The sequence below is a fragment of the Corythoichthys intestinalis genome, chromosome 21 (genome assembly GCF_030265065.1).
Source record: "Corythoichthys intestinalis isolate RoL2023-P3 chromosome 21, ASM3026506v1, whole genome shotgun sequence".
Taxonomy (NCBI): Eukaryota; Metazoa; Chordata; class Actinopteri; order Syngnathiformes; family Syngnathidae; genus Corythoichthys; species Corythoichthys intestinalis.
The window spans coordinates 11,159,239-11,176,408 of NC_080415.1; the positions used below are offsets into that span (position 1 = coordinate 11,159,239).

General features: G+C 38.8%; 1 protein-coding gene across 3 annotated transcripts in view; it reads right to left on the reverse strand.

Moving 5' to 3' along the window:
* Nucleotides 1-17,170, reverse strand: part of trrap (transformation/transcription domain-associated protein) — a 217,868-nt gene that overhangs the window by 88,522 nt on the left and 112,176 nt on the right. For all 3 annotated transcript variants that reach the window (XM_057825941.1, XM_057825940.1, XM_057825939.1), the window contains 6 exons: nt 10,343-10,492; nt 8,541-8,740; nt 8,347-8,468; nt 1,213-1,426; nt 894-1,073; nt 557-703 (listed from right to left, as the gene is read on the reverse strand). In XM_057825941.1, the coding sequence (XP_057681924.1) occupies nt 557-703; nt 894-1,073; nt 1,213-1,426; nt 8,347-8,468; nt 8,541-8,740; nt 10,343-10,492 (1,013 nt within the window). The remainder of the gene's footprint in view (nt 1-556; nt 704-893; nt 1,074-1,212; nt 1,427-8,346; nt 8,469-8,540; nt 8,741-10,342; nt 10,493-17,170) is intronic.

Genomic DNA, 17,170 nt, shown 5'->3' on the forward strand with positions numbered 1-17,170 from the left:
CTGAAGCCGAGCAGGGAAATCACAAAAGCCGGACTAACTACAGTGGTATAAAATATTGTTATTAATATCGTGAAGTCGACAGTTTTGAGCATTATGGAGTAATTTTGCCATGTCGTACTAAATTCAAGCATTTTTAATATTTCATATTCCATTTAAGCACAAGATTTATTTGTCATGACCATACCATTTATCTAGCAATTGGGGAAAATATTGGAGTAAAGAGATTGAAACAATTACATTTTGCTACTCTCTTCGTCACATTTTCCTCATTCGGAATAATTCCCCCTCAATGGGCTGAATTCTAAATCAGATGAAATCATGACTCCTCCTGTTGGCGACGCTAGAGCCCTATAATGGTAGGCGTGGCTAAACGGCAGATTAAAAGACTAATTTCTCGTCATCTGCGCTTTTCCAAATTGTTGTATATAGTCGAATCGTCTCAAAATGCGATTCTAATTCACATAATAACGCTATATAAGACTTTTTATCCTGTCGTACGCACTTTAAATGTCAGTTTCATAATTTTGTGAATGTTGTGATTCAACGACGGCAATACCTTGACTTCCCGTAGAGAGTCGAGGAACTTGTCGTGGCGGTTCGTAAGCATGTGCAATTGGTTGCCGGCATCCCTTTCAGACTGGTCCTTAGTCTTGGGAATGGCGGTTTGGTCACCTGGTGCTAATTCTATGTCAATCTCCACATCCTACCGGAGAGGAAATGGAAATGACATTCACTTGACATTAATGTATGAGAGAGAAGATGTGATGTGAATGTGTGAAGAAAAGCAACGATTTCATCCACACTCAGGATGAGAGCATGTTGCACACGTTCCTAATTGGATATCGTGCTAATTGATGTGGTACAGTGCATCTCTTGACACATGCGTGTCCTACCTCCTCCTTGGTCTCACTCGTCTCCCTCTCGCGCGGCTCCTGCTTGACATGCGTCGCCATGGCGAAAGCGGCGCGGTCGTGGCTGTCGGCCAGGTTGATGACATTTGTGATAGACGGAAGCATCGATCCCTGGCAACTAGTGCCGATGATGGTGTTGCGTTCACACACTGCTAGTAGCAGCTAATAAGCACATATGCGTAAGTGTTAAGCTTAGTGAAAGCCCTTAACAGAAATCTTGCAAGCTGACACTAAAACTGTCAAAACCGAGCTGTGATTTGACTCAACGACACCTTTTCATATTGCCAGATATGTTGCTTACCTCGATGCACTGCTTGATCCAGAAGTGGCTACCTTTTGCCTCCCAGTTTTGAGAACAACAGATGTAGAGGAGCCTTTCGTAGACACGCCGCTTCATGGAGGCATCAAATACTTCAAAAAACTTTGCACGGATCAGTGGCTGAGTGCAGCGAAGTCCGGAGAGAAAAGCCGGCTCCAATTTTGACGTGATGTCACTTCCAGAGAGACTTTCGTCCCTAGATGATGAGAAGGAAAAAATTATTAAAGATGACTACAAAGGCCTGATTTAGTAAAATCACAAATTAAGTGAACTACACAGCGGGTAAACTCTTGAAAAAAATGTGTGCACTGTTGGTAGGCGTGTTGCATGTTATTAGGATTGCGATTAGGGGTGTGTCAAAATATCGAAATGGTGATATATCGTGATACTTTGAATCCCAAAAGGTTATCGATATGCTTCTGCCAAGAATCGAGATATCGTTTTGAAAAGGTGTCAATATCTGAAAAAAAAAAAAAAAATGGACCAACAAGTTGCTACAAAAATCTTCCACCATAATAGTGTCTCAGTTAACTCTAAGGCTGCATTGACGGTGCTCGAGGCCCAATCCATTTAGAGTGGGAACGTTCGTTCATTCGAAACCAGAGCATTCAGTCATTCTGTCCGATTTTCAGGGCATTTACTGGTCACTTGCTGTTCATTTTAGGGCATTTACAGGTCATTTTCTGTTGAGTTTGAGTTACTGCATATTCATTTGGGTGATTTCCAGGTCATTTCCTGTTCTGTAACTCAAAATAAACAAGAAGAGACCCATAAAATACCCCAAAATCAACAGGAAGTAACTGAAAATTAACAGGTAAATGGCCCAAAATTACCTCATTGCCTGGCATTGGCTGCCACTACCGGCAAGACGTTCAATCCGTTTGAAGTGGGAGGGATGGAAGCGAATGAACATTCGTTCATTGTATGTTCATTCGCTGCCACCCTTCCAGTTCAAATGAATTGGACATCTAATGATAAACTCATTCCAATTCACAGCAGAAGCTTGTTTTTCTGTTTATTAGTTGTTTGTAGAATATCGTAGAAGGATTTGCTGACCAATGTATCGATAATCGAAGTATTGCCATATCATCAGATCATCGTTATCGTGAGCTTTGTATCGCAAATCGTATCGTATCGTGAGGTACCAAGAGGTCCCCACTCCTAATTGCGATCTTTGACTAATATCACAAATAATAATTTAATTGAATCAATTCTCTGGTCAGTCATTCGAACAGACTACGCACAACTGGGAATGGGGCTGGGAACCATGATACGATACAATTTGTGATATAAAGCTCATTATTACGATCTCACGATGGCGATACAACAATTATTGATACATGAGTTAGGAAATCATTGAAAGATATTCTACAAAACAACTAATTAACAAAGAAACAAGCTATTTTCATTAAGGGTGTAACGGTACATGTATTTGCATTGAACCGTTTCGGTACGTGGTGCTCGGTTCGGAACGGAGGCGTAACGAACAAGTTTCTGACGTAATTTAACCCTTACTTTTCGAGGCTGTGAGTCGATCGGGTTACAGTTTCTTTGTGTAGATTATATTTACTCCATCTTCTCTACTATAATGAGGACCAACACAGTAGGACAGTATAACCCAGAAACGTCAACGGCGCGACAACGTGGCCGCCGTGAGAACGCAGTGAAACGCGGGAGTTAAAGTCAATCAGCCAATGCACACCAGTCGCAGTGCGGCCGCGTGTTAGACGCGTCCCAGAAGCGGCTCAACACGACGCACGTGAAAAGAACGGCAGAGTTTATTATTTGACGAGAGACGTGACCCTCCTGCGTCAATACTACTACCGGTACCTAGGATGGGGCAGACTGGAAGTCACTCGTGTAAAAATACGGTGGATCCGGTCGATTTTCAAACAAAGGCTACGTTCATACTACAGGTCTTAATGCACGAATCCGATTTTTTTCGTGTTTTTCCGACTCGAGTGAGGCATTAACTTGACGGTCTGAACGTGACAAGTCGCATAGAACTGGACCATTTCAAATCCGATCTGGGTCACTTTCATGTGTGGTTCAAATCCGATCTGGGCCACATTTTTCCAGACTGTCGCGGCGGTCTGTACTGTCCAGTCTCTCAAACCGGAATTCATGCAGCAATTACGTCATCAAAAAGCGAGAGAGACGCCACGGCAGCCGAGAGTCGGGGCAAACTGCGCGTATATGTGTGTGACATGCACGGACAGTGCGTGCATGCTATCGATCCATATATTTTGAATATAAGCCTAAACTGGGATTATTTATGTCTGTTATTTGTGTCCTCTTTTTAAAAAGCAAAATATGATATCCCTGGAATGACGGATGACAGCCAGCATGTGTGGTCAATTGTTTTGAGGCTACTGCGCATGCGGGTCGTCTTGCTCAGCGCTTGTCGGACTGCGAATTAGTGCGCATGCGTAATACTTGAATGGTCTCAATGGACAAAGGTAGTCTGAACGGGCACGCCATAAAAACAGATATGACAAAAAATCGGATTCGTGCATTAAGACCTGGTGTATGAACCTGTAGTATGAACGTAGCCTAATATGCAATCGTAACCCACTTTTTGAGTCCATCAGATCTCTTGAGTGGTAGATCGGGGCACAGTTGACTCTTTGTTGATTTACTGCTGTCTTCTCTGCTATAATAATAACCAACATGGCCCCGTGTTCAATACAAAACCCTCCTACCACAACAAAACAAGCAGGAACTAATATTCACATAGGAACTTAAGTTATACAACATAAAATATACAGACTTTATATATACATAAAATATAATAGCCCATTTAAATAAAATAAATTGAAATGAGCTAAAACACCTGTGATTAAATAATAATAATAATACACAGATCCTGCTTACACAACTAAATTTATTAATTTCTGTGTGGCGCTTTAACTTGAGAAAATCCACCAATAAAGCTTTTGAAAACCGTTCATAAGAAGAAAAAAAAGATTGAGGCATTTCATTTGTAAAATACATGTTAAAATCTTTGTTATTGGGATTGCTTTTCTCTTTAGCACAGGACTTCTTTTTTCTTCTTTCTTTCAGAAAGGAATGACCAATACACGGGGTCTGAAGGGCAAATTGTTAATCGGTAATTTACTGTATGAGAAAAAAACACATGGCGCCTCAAACAAATGTCGTTTAACTTTATTATTGTGTCATCAATATGTTGTCTTGGGTGCCATTAGGTCGAGTGACTGACGATCTTGTACCTACACCATCAGTGGCAGCCAATTCCAGGCAATGAGTTAATTTTCGGTCACTTCCTTTTCCTTCTGAGCCATTTACGGGTCACTTCCTGTTGATTTGGGGGCATTTACAGGTCACTTACTGTTCGTTTTTGAGTTACTGAAAAGGAAGTAACCTGAATGAACAGGAATTGACCTGTAAATACCTACAGGACTGGCTGTGACTGCTCTATAGTTTCAGTACCATTGAAGGCGCTAGACGTCCAATCCAGTCAAAATGAATTGGATGTCTAATGCCGTATTTGGCAGCCAGTAAGCTAACCTAGACACTATTCTAATGGAAGATTTTGTTACCAACCTGTGGGTTACTTTTATTTATTTTTTTCTAAAGAGTGACACCTTTTAAAAACAATATAAAGTGAACCTTCGCTACTTCGCGATTCAAAGTTCGCGCCCTCAGTCCATCACGGATTTTTTTTTCATTTAAAAAGAATAAAAAATACAGATGAGCTGTCCTGAGGAGATCGCGTAGTCTCACTCTCGCTCCCTCCTTCCCTCCCTCTCCCTGCTCGTTGTTCGTCAGCCCATGCACTGGAGTTGCTTATTAAAGTTAACGATATTGACAGCTGTTTGGGTTTGATCTTGTCACCATGCTTGTAAGCCAAAAGTTCAAAGCGACGCATGAATCAATCATGGTTTAAGTTGTTAAACAGTTGCTGTGGCAACTCATTGTGTGTAAATGATTTGAGTGAACTCACTCAATGAAGCATTTAATAAAGCCAAGCATTTTTCTACTACTGTACTGTTGTTTAAAAATAATTCGGTGTGACAGTCACATGTTTAAAACTTATGATGATTATTACATTTGAAGTGCTTAAAAACAGTTAATTAAAATATACATATACATTTTTTTAAATTATACATTGTGGAAAAAAAGTGAAAATACATCTCATATGTATCTCTAATGCTAAATCTGAAAAAATACATACACAGAAAAAAAAAAAATAATTAAAAAAATAATAATAATAAAATAATAATAATATGTGTGTGTGTGTGGGGGGGGGGGGGGGTGCGCTCCTTCGCGGTTTTTCAGTTATCGTGGCGGGTTCTGGACCCCATTAACCGCGAACAACGAGGGCTCACTTTATCTTGGTGGGAGCATATCGATAACCATTTGGGCTACTAGGTGTCACTACCATATTTTTACCAGTTTTTTACTTTAGAGTGCACTGATGGTTTCTGCCAAGCTAAATTTGAAGAACAAAGGCAAACATGAGCCTGGATTGGAACTTCAAAACAAGAAAAAAAAAATATATATATATATAAAAAGATAATCCTTAGCAATACAATAGGCCTCTTGTATCACTTGGTGCTAGGGCCCTAATGAAATGTGCATACAAATAGGCCAATGTGATGGACCATACAACTGTAATACATTTGTATGTATGTTGAAGGTAGTGAAACTGCTCCAACCACAAAAAGTAAAAATTAAGACATTGTGCTTAATTGTCTCTCTCTCATGGGTATGATTCACACAAAAGAGAGAGCGAGCGAAAAAAGCTGATATAAAAGGAACAAAAAAAGACAAGGCTACAACAGCTGGACATCACTTCTACTGGCACCACGCTTCCGATCATACATTGTTCAGGCACAGCTGCTTTATTATTCCAATATCATTACTCGCTGTCAATCATGGCTTAAATACTCATTTTAAATCTCATGACAGGAAGAGCAGATGTGTGGAGGGATATAGGATGCATTTGCCTGATTAAAAAGTGTAATGTGTGAGTCACGGCCAAAAGAGAATCACAGCTTGATGAATTGCAGTCAACAGAATAGTCTTTCCCCTCAAACCACCCAACTGCTAGATGTCCTGCCATGAGATGGTGAGCTTTATCACAACTAGCTGCCTATATGACCTCCTGGAAGCACTTCCACAATCATTTACATAAAGGATTCTAACTTTAATTAGATGTAAAATTGTGCATATAATAGGCCTGTCGCGATAACAAATTTTAGTGGGCGATAAATTATCTCATAAATTATTGCGATATGCGATATTATTGCGCCCCCACGAGCGTTTATTTATTTATTTATTATCATCATTGGTATCATTGACAGTTGCAAGATGTGATATGAGCAACCCGATAAAAAAACGAAGACAAGGGCTGACGAGAGAAGCATCATCCCCTTTTAACCGATTTACAATAACAGTGAGAATACAGTATATGTTAATAGATCAAGTACACCCATTTAAACGCAATAAATGTTTACTTTTAGATTTAAAAATACCTTTTAAGAAATCACAACTAAAAACAATAGACCATGCCTCTTTCAAGTAAAAGACAATATTAATACCGCACAGAAACACATAATAAATGTCTTTTTTCAAGAAAAAATAAATTTGCACTTAATAACTGAAGCATTTAGGCACATAGGTATAAAGTTGCAGTAACAGTAATTGCACTTCAACAACAACAGAGAAAAATAGACGAATTAAGTAGCAGTAACACAAATTTGGCTCCCAAAGGTATCAAATATCATTTAACAGAGGTAAAACGGTCTCATTTCTTCAGCAATGTAGCGGACTTCACTTTCCGTGAGGGAACACTATTTTGCGCGGTGTCGTCTGTATTTCTCACATCAAGCAAATACTTCTAATTGACGTGACGAGGAGGCTCCGCTTGTTGCGATGCAGTTTTCTTATTAAGCAGTGAAAACTGGAGAGGATGACAGTGTTTCAAATGAGCATGTAGATTTATTCTGTTGGCCATCTTTGTTGAAACAACCTCCAGAAACATTTTGCAGACTGGTTCGTCCTCTTCCTCATTCCGCTCGCTCATTGCTGTGCGCCGACAGTGCACTCGGCCCTGCCTCCATCCATTAAATAACGGTCACTCAAACTCAAATGTATAAAACGAACATACCCAGAAGTCAATAAAACAGAGTGGCACAAGGAAGCTGAACTTTAAACAGCGCTGTCAAGCACGTCTGCCACACATCTGCCGCAAGCGCGTGCGTCACGCGCACACGCACGCACGTGACAAACAGACGCTCGCGCACGTGCACGCGAGGCGATAAATCGCAGCAAGAAAATTACCGTCTTCATTTTTATATACCGCGCGATAAATGGAATTATTGCATATTGCGACAGGCTTAGCATATAACTGCTTCAATCCAATGGTAGGCTTACTAATATAATCGATAGCTGCAGCTATCGATTATTTAAGTAGTCGATTAACCGATGAATTAGTTCGAATAATCGAGTAATCGGATAAGGAACATAAAAAAAATGAAAATACTTGAGCTGAGCCTCAAACGGTATTAAAAAATAAAAAAGGATCTAAGCACAACAAAAGAACAATTGGCTAACTTACTTAGCAAAAGCCCACTAGCTTAAATGCCACAAAAATGCTAAAAAAAAATGTCAACGCTCTTAACAAATGGTTCAAACACATATCCCCACAAAAAAACAGAACATGAGCTCAAACAAAAACTTAGCCTATGTTGGTCTTAACAGGGAGCAGCTGGATTCATCCATGTGAAGTGAGTTATGTCATATTCACTGTTGACACTAGAGGGCAGTGTATCCACCTAAATCAATAAAACTAAAATGCAAACACTTTCAAAACAAACCATTACAAAGCCACTTTATTTCAACGAATACTCGATGCAGCAAAATTTAATTAGAATTTTTTTTCTAATCGAATTACTCGAGTTAATCAATTAATCGTTGCAGCACTAATATAAAGTCTAACACCTTCTCTGATCATTCTCTTGCCACATGGTGTGTCAGTTTTACCCCTCCCTGAACATGCTTGACCTTCATAACATATATTGAGATGGATGCAAGGGCAGCTGAGCATTGGTGACACGGCCACTTTGCTATATGATGAATAGAGGTAATTACCTGTAGACGTAATTAACGAGGTCCAAGAACTGGGCGTTTAACTCAAGTTCATCAGGGAAACGCTTCTCGATGTAGGTCATCATCTTTACCAATAAGATGGACTTCTCTCGAATATTCGGCATCTATAAGAATGGGAAAGTGTTACTTTTTCTTATTTTATACGAGTGCAGACTGAACTAGCTAATCTTACTAACTTGATTGGCAGCCATTGGAGAATTATTTTTCACCCACTCTTCCACAATCTTGACAACAGCACGGAGAATTTTGGGATCCGGCGACTTCTCAATAAGCGAAGTCAGAATGACCTGAATGAAGTTCTTTCTCATCTCTATGCTCATGACAGAGAGCCGAGTCTTCACCAAGTCGAGGCTCAACATGACCAGCTCACTCGTGACTGGGGAAGAACAGGAAAGTTAGCTTCGACTGACAAGTCTAAGGCATTAAGATATGACTACCAGTGTTGTTTTTGATAAAGAAAATGTTTCATCGACAAACAATTTTTCTGTGACGATGACAGGTTAAAAACATGTCTTGGGAGACTAAAACATAATGAGACAAATGCCAGTTTTCGTCTGAAGAGACGACAATGTGACATAGGCTAGGTTCATACTGCGGGTCTTAATGCACAATTCTGATTTTTTGTCATATCTGTTTTTTGGGCGTGTCCATTCAGACTGCCTTTGTCCATTGCGGCCATTCAAGTATTACGCATGTGCACTAATTCGCATCACGCTCTGAGCAAACTGACATGCGCAGAACCATCAAATCAAATAACTACACATGCTGGCTCTACGTCATTCTAGAGTTATCATATTTTGATTTCCAAAAAGAGGACACAAATAACAGACATAAATAATCCCCGTTTAGTCTTATAATCCAAGTTTATATGGATTGATAGAACGCATGCAGGCACTGTGCGCGCATGACGCACACACTTTGCCTTATATGCGCTACTTTGCCCCGACTCGGCCATGTACACCGCTGGCCAAAAGTATTGGCACCCCCGCGATTCTGTTAATGCTCAATTCCTCCCAGAAAATGATTGCAATTACAAATGCTTTGGTAGTAATATCTTCACTGATTTTGCTTGCAATGAAAAAATACAAAAGAGAATGGGAAAAAAATTCAAACATTATCATTTTACACATATCTCCAAAAATGGGCCGGAAAAAAGTATTTGCACCCTTTGAAAAATCATGAGCTGCTTCTCTAATATGGGTAATTACAACACATTTTACTTACTTGTGGCACATAAAAGGTGGTGGCAATAACTACATCACACTTGCAGCCAGTTAAAATGGATTACAGTTGACTCAACCTGTGTCCTTGTGTGTACCACATTGAGCATGGAGAAAAGAAAGAACACCAAAGAACTGTCTGAGGACTTGAGAAGCAGACTTGTGAGGAAACATGGGCAATCTCAAGGCTACAAGTCTATCTCCAAAGGCCTGAATGTTCCCGTGTCTACTGTGCGCAGTGTCATCAATAAGTGTAAAGCCCATGGAACTGTGGCTAAACTCCCTAGTTGTGGACGGAAAAGAAAAATTGATGACAGATTTCAATGAAAGATTGTACGGATGGTGGATAAAGAGCCTCGACTAACATCCAAACAAGTTCAAGCTGTCTTGCAGTCTGAGGGTACAACAGTGTCAACCCGTACTATCAGTCGGCGTCTGAATGAAAAGGGACTCTATGGTAGGATACCCAGGAAGACCTCACTTCTGACCTAGAGACATGAAAAAGCCAGGTTGGAGTTTGCCAAAACTTACCTGCGAAAGCCAAAAATGTTTTGGAAGAATGTTCTCTGGTCAGATGAGACAAAAGTAGAATTTTTCGGGAAAAGGCATTAACTTAACTTAATTAAAAAAAAAACAAAAAAAAAAAAAACGAGGCCTTCAAAGAAAAGAACACGGTCCACACAGTCAAACATGGCGGAGGTATGAATTATTTGTTCATGTTTAACTGCATGTGAAACTGTATTGGTGAGGATATATACCAGTGCTGGCCTCAGTGACCGTTGGGTTGGCTTGCTGGGGACTCAGGTGTTCACGCACCATCTTTTGCAGGGACCGCATAAACACTGAGATGAGGCGATCAATGTAACTTGCATTGTAACTGCAGGCTGACTTAAGAATCATCAGTGTTCCTAGAAGAAAAACATTGAACCAAGAAGTGTGAGTACAATACTAACAAAAGACAAACACAGTCCCACACATAAAGTGAGTTCATTTTTATACTCAGCCCAATTTATATTGCTAGAGGGAATCTAGCAACAGTTCTACGGTGTCATTGAGTAAGGATAGGGAGTGCACGAGGAAGGACACTAACTCTCTCTTTGTTGCTACGGCTCCCTTGAGCAAATGTTAGAATGTCAACCCTGGCCAAACAGATGCATTACTACACAAGCTCCTGACATAAAAAGCCTTTTTATAGACAAAAAATGCTAGTTCGGGGATATATGCCACATAACTCACAGCTTTTTGGCCTCGGAAAAGTTATAAAAATAAAATTTAAAGATACAGTAATATAATAATATAGAATAGTGTAATAGTAATAGCAAAATTGGTCTCAAGACTCGGAGAGAGATTCTGAGATAAAAGGCAAAAATGTTACCCAAGGTCAAAACTTTCGAAAATGACAATTCCTCATTAAACTTTCCCTCTTCAGAGTTCAATTTAGGGCTGCAGCTATCGATTATTTTAGCAGTCGATTAATCTATCAAGAAGTTAGTTAGTTTGAATAATCGAGTAATCGGATTATGAACATTTATTGCGTTGCAGAATAAATTTTGGATGTAAAACAAAGGCTTGCTAAAATTGCACTTTCTAAAGAGCATTAAATGCGAATACAAAATAAAATTCCCGAGTGTTTCTTTAAACTATGCACGACTGCACTTGCATTTAAAAATAAATTCAATTGAAATACCTGAGCTTAGCCTCAAACAGTTTAAACAAAAATAAATTAGGACCTTAGTACAACAAGAGAACTGTTGGCAAACTTTGATAGCAAATGTCCGCTAGCTTAAATGCTATTAAATGCTAATGTTTTTTGACAACGCCCTTAAAAAAATCGCTCAAACACATATTCCCACAAAATAACGACTAATGTTACCAATAAACTAAATTACGAATTCGTAAAAACACATTTTAGCGCACACAAAAATGTTGGTCTTAACAGGGGGCACCTGGATTCAGCCATGTTAATCAAGTCATAGTCACTGTTGTCACTAGAGGGCAGTGTATCCACCCAAATCAATAAAATTAAATGCAAACACTTTCAAAAGAAACCATTACAACACGACTCTAATTAAACAAATATTCGGAGCAGCAAAATTTGATTCCAAACTTTTTCTAAGCATATTACTCTAGGTAATCAATTAATCGTTGCAGCACTAGTTCAATGACCATTAAAAAAAATCGTAAAGTGTTCAAAACCACATCTCCCTTTTCTCATTTTCATTTGCTACATGATATGAATAGAGTGCATGCATGTAGACAAAAATATTACCGCAGTGCGGAGGTGGGTAGAGTAGCCAAACATTTTACTCAAGTAAGAGTAGTGTTACTTCTAAATAATATTACTCAAGTAAAAGTCAAAGTAGTCACTTAAAAATGTACTCAAGTAAAAAAGTATTTGATGAACAGAATATTCAAGTAATGCGTAACATTGTGAGTAACTGCTTATGATAGTGCCATCTAGTGGAGAAATAGTTCCTAGTTTAAATAGTTCCATCACAGTTCATATTGTGAAATTAATAGGATTATATCTCTGGTTTTCTATGGTCAATCGGTGCCAAATAAAAACTGGGAGACAGAGTGCTTTAAAGAAGCCACGTGATTGAACAGGCTGGCTTGATCATAGAACGGCAAGTTTGAGTCTGCTTGGTATAATGGAGTCATGTGATTATTGTTGCAATGTATTATTGGTGAAACTGGTAGCGCTACTGTTGGCATCATAGGCAAAAATAAAAAAGTAAACTAATACGTAGGTAGAATAGTGAGGAAAAATGTAGACTAGTGTACCACAAAATAGCGGAGTAAAAGTAGTGTTTCTTCTTCACAAATCTACTCAAGTAAAAGTCAAAAGTATGGCGTGGCAAAACTACTCTTAGTACATTTTCCTAAAACAGTTTCTCAAGTAAATGTAATGGAGTAAATGTAACGTGTTACTACCCGAATGCCAGTTTTCGTCTGACGGGACGAAAGTGCGCCATAGTTTCCATCATATGCTACCAATATGTGACATTTTCTTATCGTACTAGTAGTTAGCCTGCATTTGTGCTTCGTAACAGTGTTTAGTTCTGTCACTCATGTGACGTGTTGCGCCAAGCCCCACCCCCACCGGTGTCCTCTCCAGACTTGTTTCAAAACATGTGTAGGTCAGATTTGTTTCTTATCTTCGCAAAAGAGAATATGCAATGTTACTTTAGCCTTTTTAAAGGTCTGTCCTGAGTGATCATCACACACTTGATATAACTCGTAGCCAGAAGTGGATAGAGGAGCCAAAAAGTTTACTGAAGTACGAGTAGCGTTACTTCAAAATAATATTACTCAAGTAAAATGTACTCAAGTACAAGTAAAAAAGTATTTAGTGAATAGAATACTGAAGTAATGAGTAACAATGTGAGTAACTGCTTAAGATGCTTGATTTTTTTTCTAAAAATGGTCCATTTTTTTCTCAGCACAAAGTTATCTATATGAAATATTATTATACTGTACTGGTGCTGCAACGATAAATCGATTATCTCGAGTAATTCGATTAGAAAAAAGATTCAAATTAAATTTTGCCGCTTTGAGTATTCGTTTCATTAAAGTGGCGTTGTCATGGTTTCTTTTGAAAGTGTTTGCATTTAGTTTGATTGATTTGGGTGGATACACTGCCCTCTAGTGGCAACAGTGAATATGACACAACTCATTTCACATGGATGACTCCAGCTGCTTCCTGTTAAGACCAACATAAGCTAAGTTATTTTTTTTTCTGAGCTAATGTTTTTTTCATGCATTCGTAATTTAGTTTATAGGTATACTTAGCCGTTTCTTGTGGGAATATTTGTTTGAACCATTTGTTAAGAGCATTAATTTAATTTTTTTAAATCGTTTGATGCACAGCTCACTTATTTCAATTTTTTATGTTCCTTATCCGGTTACTCGATTATTCGAACTAACTAGTTCATCGATTAATTGACTACTAAAATAAGCAGCCCTATAGTGTACTATAACATACCATAACCATATTAAGTCAAAGAAATACAACAACAACAAAAAAATTGAATTCCGCGAGAAAAAAAAATCAACAGAAATTACGCATTATTCGTCCAAAAACCATGAGTGCCCTCTAGTGGGGAAAAGATTCCCTATTTTAAACTAAAAGGCTCATATCTCCGGGTTTCCGTGGTCATTCATTCATTCATTCATTTTCCATGCCGCTTTTTCCTCACGAGGGTCGCATCCGTGTCAAATAAAAACTGGTAGGGATATTAAAATCTGTGCTTTGAGTCATGTTGACTGCGGCAGGCTATTTCAAATATATATTTTTTACGGTGCTTTACAGAGGCTGTGTGATTGAACAGGCTGACGTGTTCATAGAACGGCAAGCTTGACTCTGATTGGTATAATGGAGTCATGCGATTATTATTGCGACGTCTCATTGGTGATAGTGGTTGAAAAAAAGTAAATTCTAATATTTACAATAAAGAGGAAAATTGTAATCACTAGTGTAGCCAAAAATAGCGGCGTAAGAGTAGAATTTTTTCTTCACAAATCTACTCAAGTAAAAGTAAAAAGTATGGCGTGGCAAACTACTCTTAGAAGTACATTTTTCTCAAAAAGTTACTCAAGTACTGTAATTTTCGGACTATAAGGCTCATCTGACTATAAGCCGCCACCCACCAAATTTAACATGAAAACAGCATTTGGTCATAGACAAGTCGAACTGGACTATAAGCCGCAGCTGTCCTCACTGTATTATGGGATATTTACACCAAAAGATATTAAACAGTAACACTTTATTTGAGAGCAGCATCATAAGACCGAATCAACCACCATTTCATAGCATGCATTGCAGCGCAACCGATAATTCATGTTCTGTGCTAATTATATTTTCAGTTACTGTTCTAGTTGTTTCATTAATTGCTAGTTATGGAATTTGGTAACATGTTATTTATTTGACAGTGGCGCCAAAAGACTATCATACAACCTTCATAATTATGACATGACACTGCCATGAGCATTAATGAATGCTTATGACAGTAATCATTTTGTGTCATTCGGCAAATTATCTAACATTTGAATGGATGTCAAAGATCTGACATAAAGGAAGTTAGTGACATAATTTGCCAGATGACACTTAATGACATCTGCATTCATTAATGCCCATGATATTGTCATGTCATAATTATGACGGTGTTATGGCAGCCTTATGACGCCGCCATCAAATAAAGTATTACCTATGAACCCAAATAAATCAACAAATAAGCCCCACTGGACTATAAGCCGCAGGATTCAAAAGGAAGGGAAAAAGTAGCGGCTTATAGTCCGAAAATTATATTATTATTATATTATATAATACATCTGCTTGCTGTGTGACGCATGTATCAGATGAAGGGGATGCTGTAGTTCCCAAAATGCACTGTGCTGGGCTTTGTGCAGATTTATTCATTATGTGTTTATTTGCTTTTAGTGACTATTTCTTTCAGGTGAGGTAGTAACTAATATTAGTTTTATATATAATAAGTTAATAATTCATTACTTTTCATTTATTGTTCGTTTTATTTATGCACCATTAGTGCATATGGTCTCTTCTCATTAACAATTCCGAAGCATAATGGTGCGAATTTTTCACTCAAAAAACAATTTGATTCATAGTCTGTGGTTGCCTGGCACGGCCAGACTGTTCTCCCTGTATTTTTCAAACACTGAGAGAAAAGTCCGTAACCCAGCCCATTAACGGCCTCTCGAGCAGGTACAAAATCAATCGACAAATCAGATTCGTTTATTTGCGTGACGTGTTCTTAACGAGCAACGTCACTCTTGCGCGTCGAAAGTCGTCTCCACAACAACACAGATGGTAAACGGGAAAGCCGAGAATATGTTCCAATCACCGGTAAAATCAGTTTTAAATTACCAAAAACACATCGACACGAGTCATTAGCCACGTTTACATGCTGACTTTTATTCATACCGATTCAAATCATTCCGAATGGAAATTTCAGATCAGCTGTTTACATGTCACTTCATCTATTCCGATCCAGCGTTTACATGTGACTGCTTTTATTCCGAAAGGACGTTTGACAACTGCCGTCTGACATGTGCAGATTAATCAAAACAAAGCGTCACGTTGCAAAACATGGAGATCGATCGTCGGAGTGCTGCTGTTTTAACTTTAACCCACTTGTTGTGTTTGTGGGGTCGTATCCGCTTCTGCTGTTTTGCTCTTTTGCCTTGTAGTAGCCGGTTTTCCACCGGTTTCTAATCTGGTCAACGCTCCGGTCTATTCCGGCTTCGTGTAACCTCTCGTGAACTTTTTTAAATAGTTCACTGTTCCTCGTTTTACGCCCGTCTAAGCGAGCAATTATATTCAATTCTTTTAAAGTTTGAATTAAAAACAATCTTTCTGCCGGACTCCAATTAGGTGCGCTGTGCTTGGAAGCCATGTTGCAAGTTACGTTACTTACGTCACAAAGTGACGTCACCACGTCAGTACGGAGCATGTGCAGAAAGAACGCAACCAGACACCATTCCGCTTCCCTGTTTACATGATATAATTTTACTTCAATCGGTTTGGGAAAAGGAATATTCCACCCCTGTGAATCTGAATGAAATTCCATTCGGTTTGGGCCTGTTCATTCCAAATGAGGTGTTTATATGGAACACATTTATTCGGTTTGAACAAATATTCCGATTGTAATTGGAATATTTGGCTCCATGTAAACGTGGCAAGTGACAACAGTCTGTCTCGCGCTAGCCATTAGAGGTGTGCAAAATTTCCGATTCTTAGATTATTCGCGATTCGGCCGTGGAAGATTCGAGAGTGATTCACAAACATCCAAATTCCGATTATTGAAATATGCGAAGTAAAGCGGAAGTACACAACACAGCGCGCCGCGCGGTCTTCGGGACGGAACGGAGCGAGAGTAGCTAAACATCATGCTTCCCATTACCCGGCCCCTCGGGTAATGCCAATGCTCAACTCACGGCTCTAGCTCAACTCATGCAATGAGATAAAAAAACACAACAACATACCTGACTGCCGCCGAAAAGCTGCTACAAGTACAATATAGTGTTACGGTGGATATCATTTATATAGGACTAGATGCAATATAAATTTGGTAGTGTTAGCAGCACATCTACAAAAAGCTAGATGCGGGCGTTATAAACGGCCGCCATCTTAAAGCAGTACACTTCCCTGCAAGGCTGTTGTAGCGAACCTTCCAAGCAAACCTAATTAACTTTTTATCTAAAATACTCCTAAATCGGTAAAATATTGACTTGAATCTATCTTTAAAATAGTTTTAAAACTTTCACATGTCGAAAGTAGACAAAAGGGAAATTATGGAATAACGGGAGCAATTTTAACAAATTTAACGGTTGATTCACAACATTAAATTAATTAAATGTAGTTTAAAGCTGCTGATGCAGAATGGGGACCGGAGTTTTTTATTTTATGTTATTTTTGTATATTTGTTTACTGCTATATGTTAACTTGATACTGAAATAGTAGTGTGGTTTAGCCTGAGAGTATTTTTGAACAATTTTGGAACTAATGTACAAAACAACCCAGAGATTCCCAGCTCTACTAGCCATGTTGAATAAACTGAGCTCTCCTC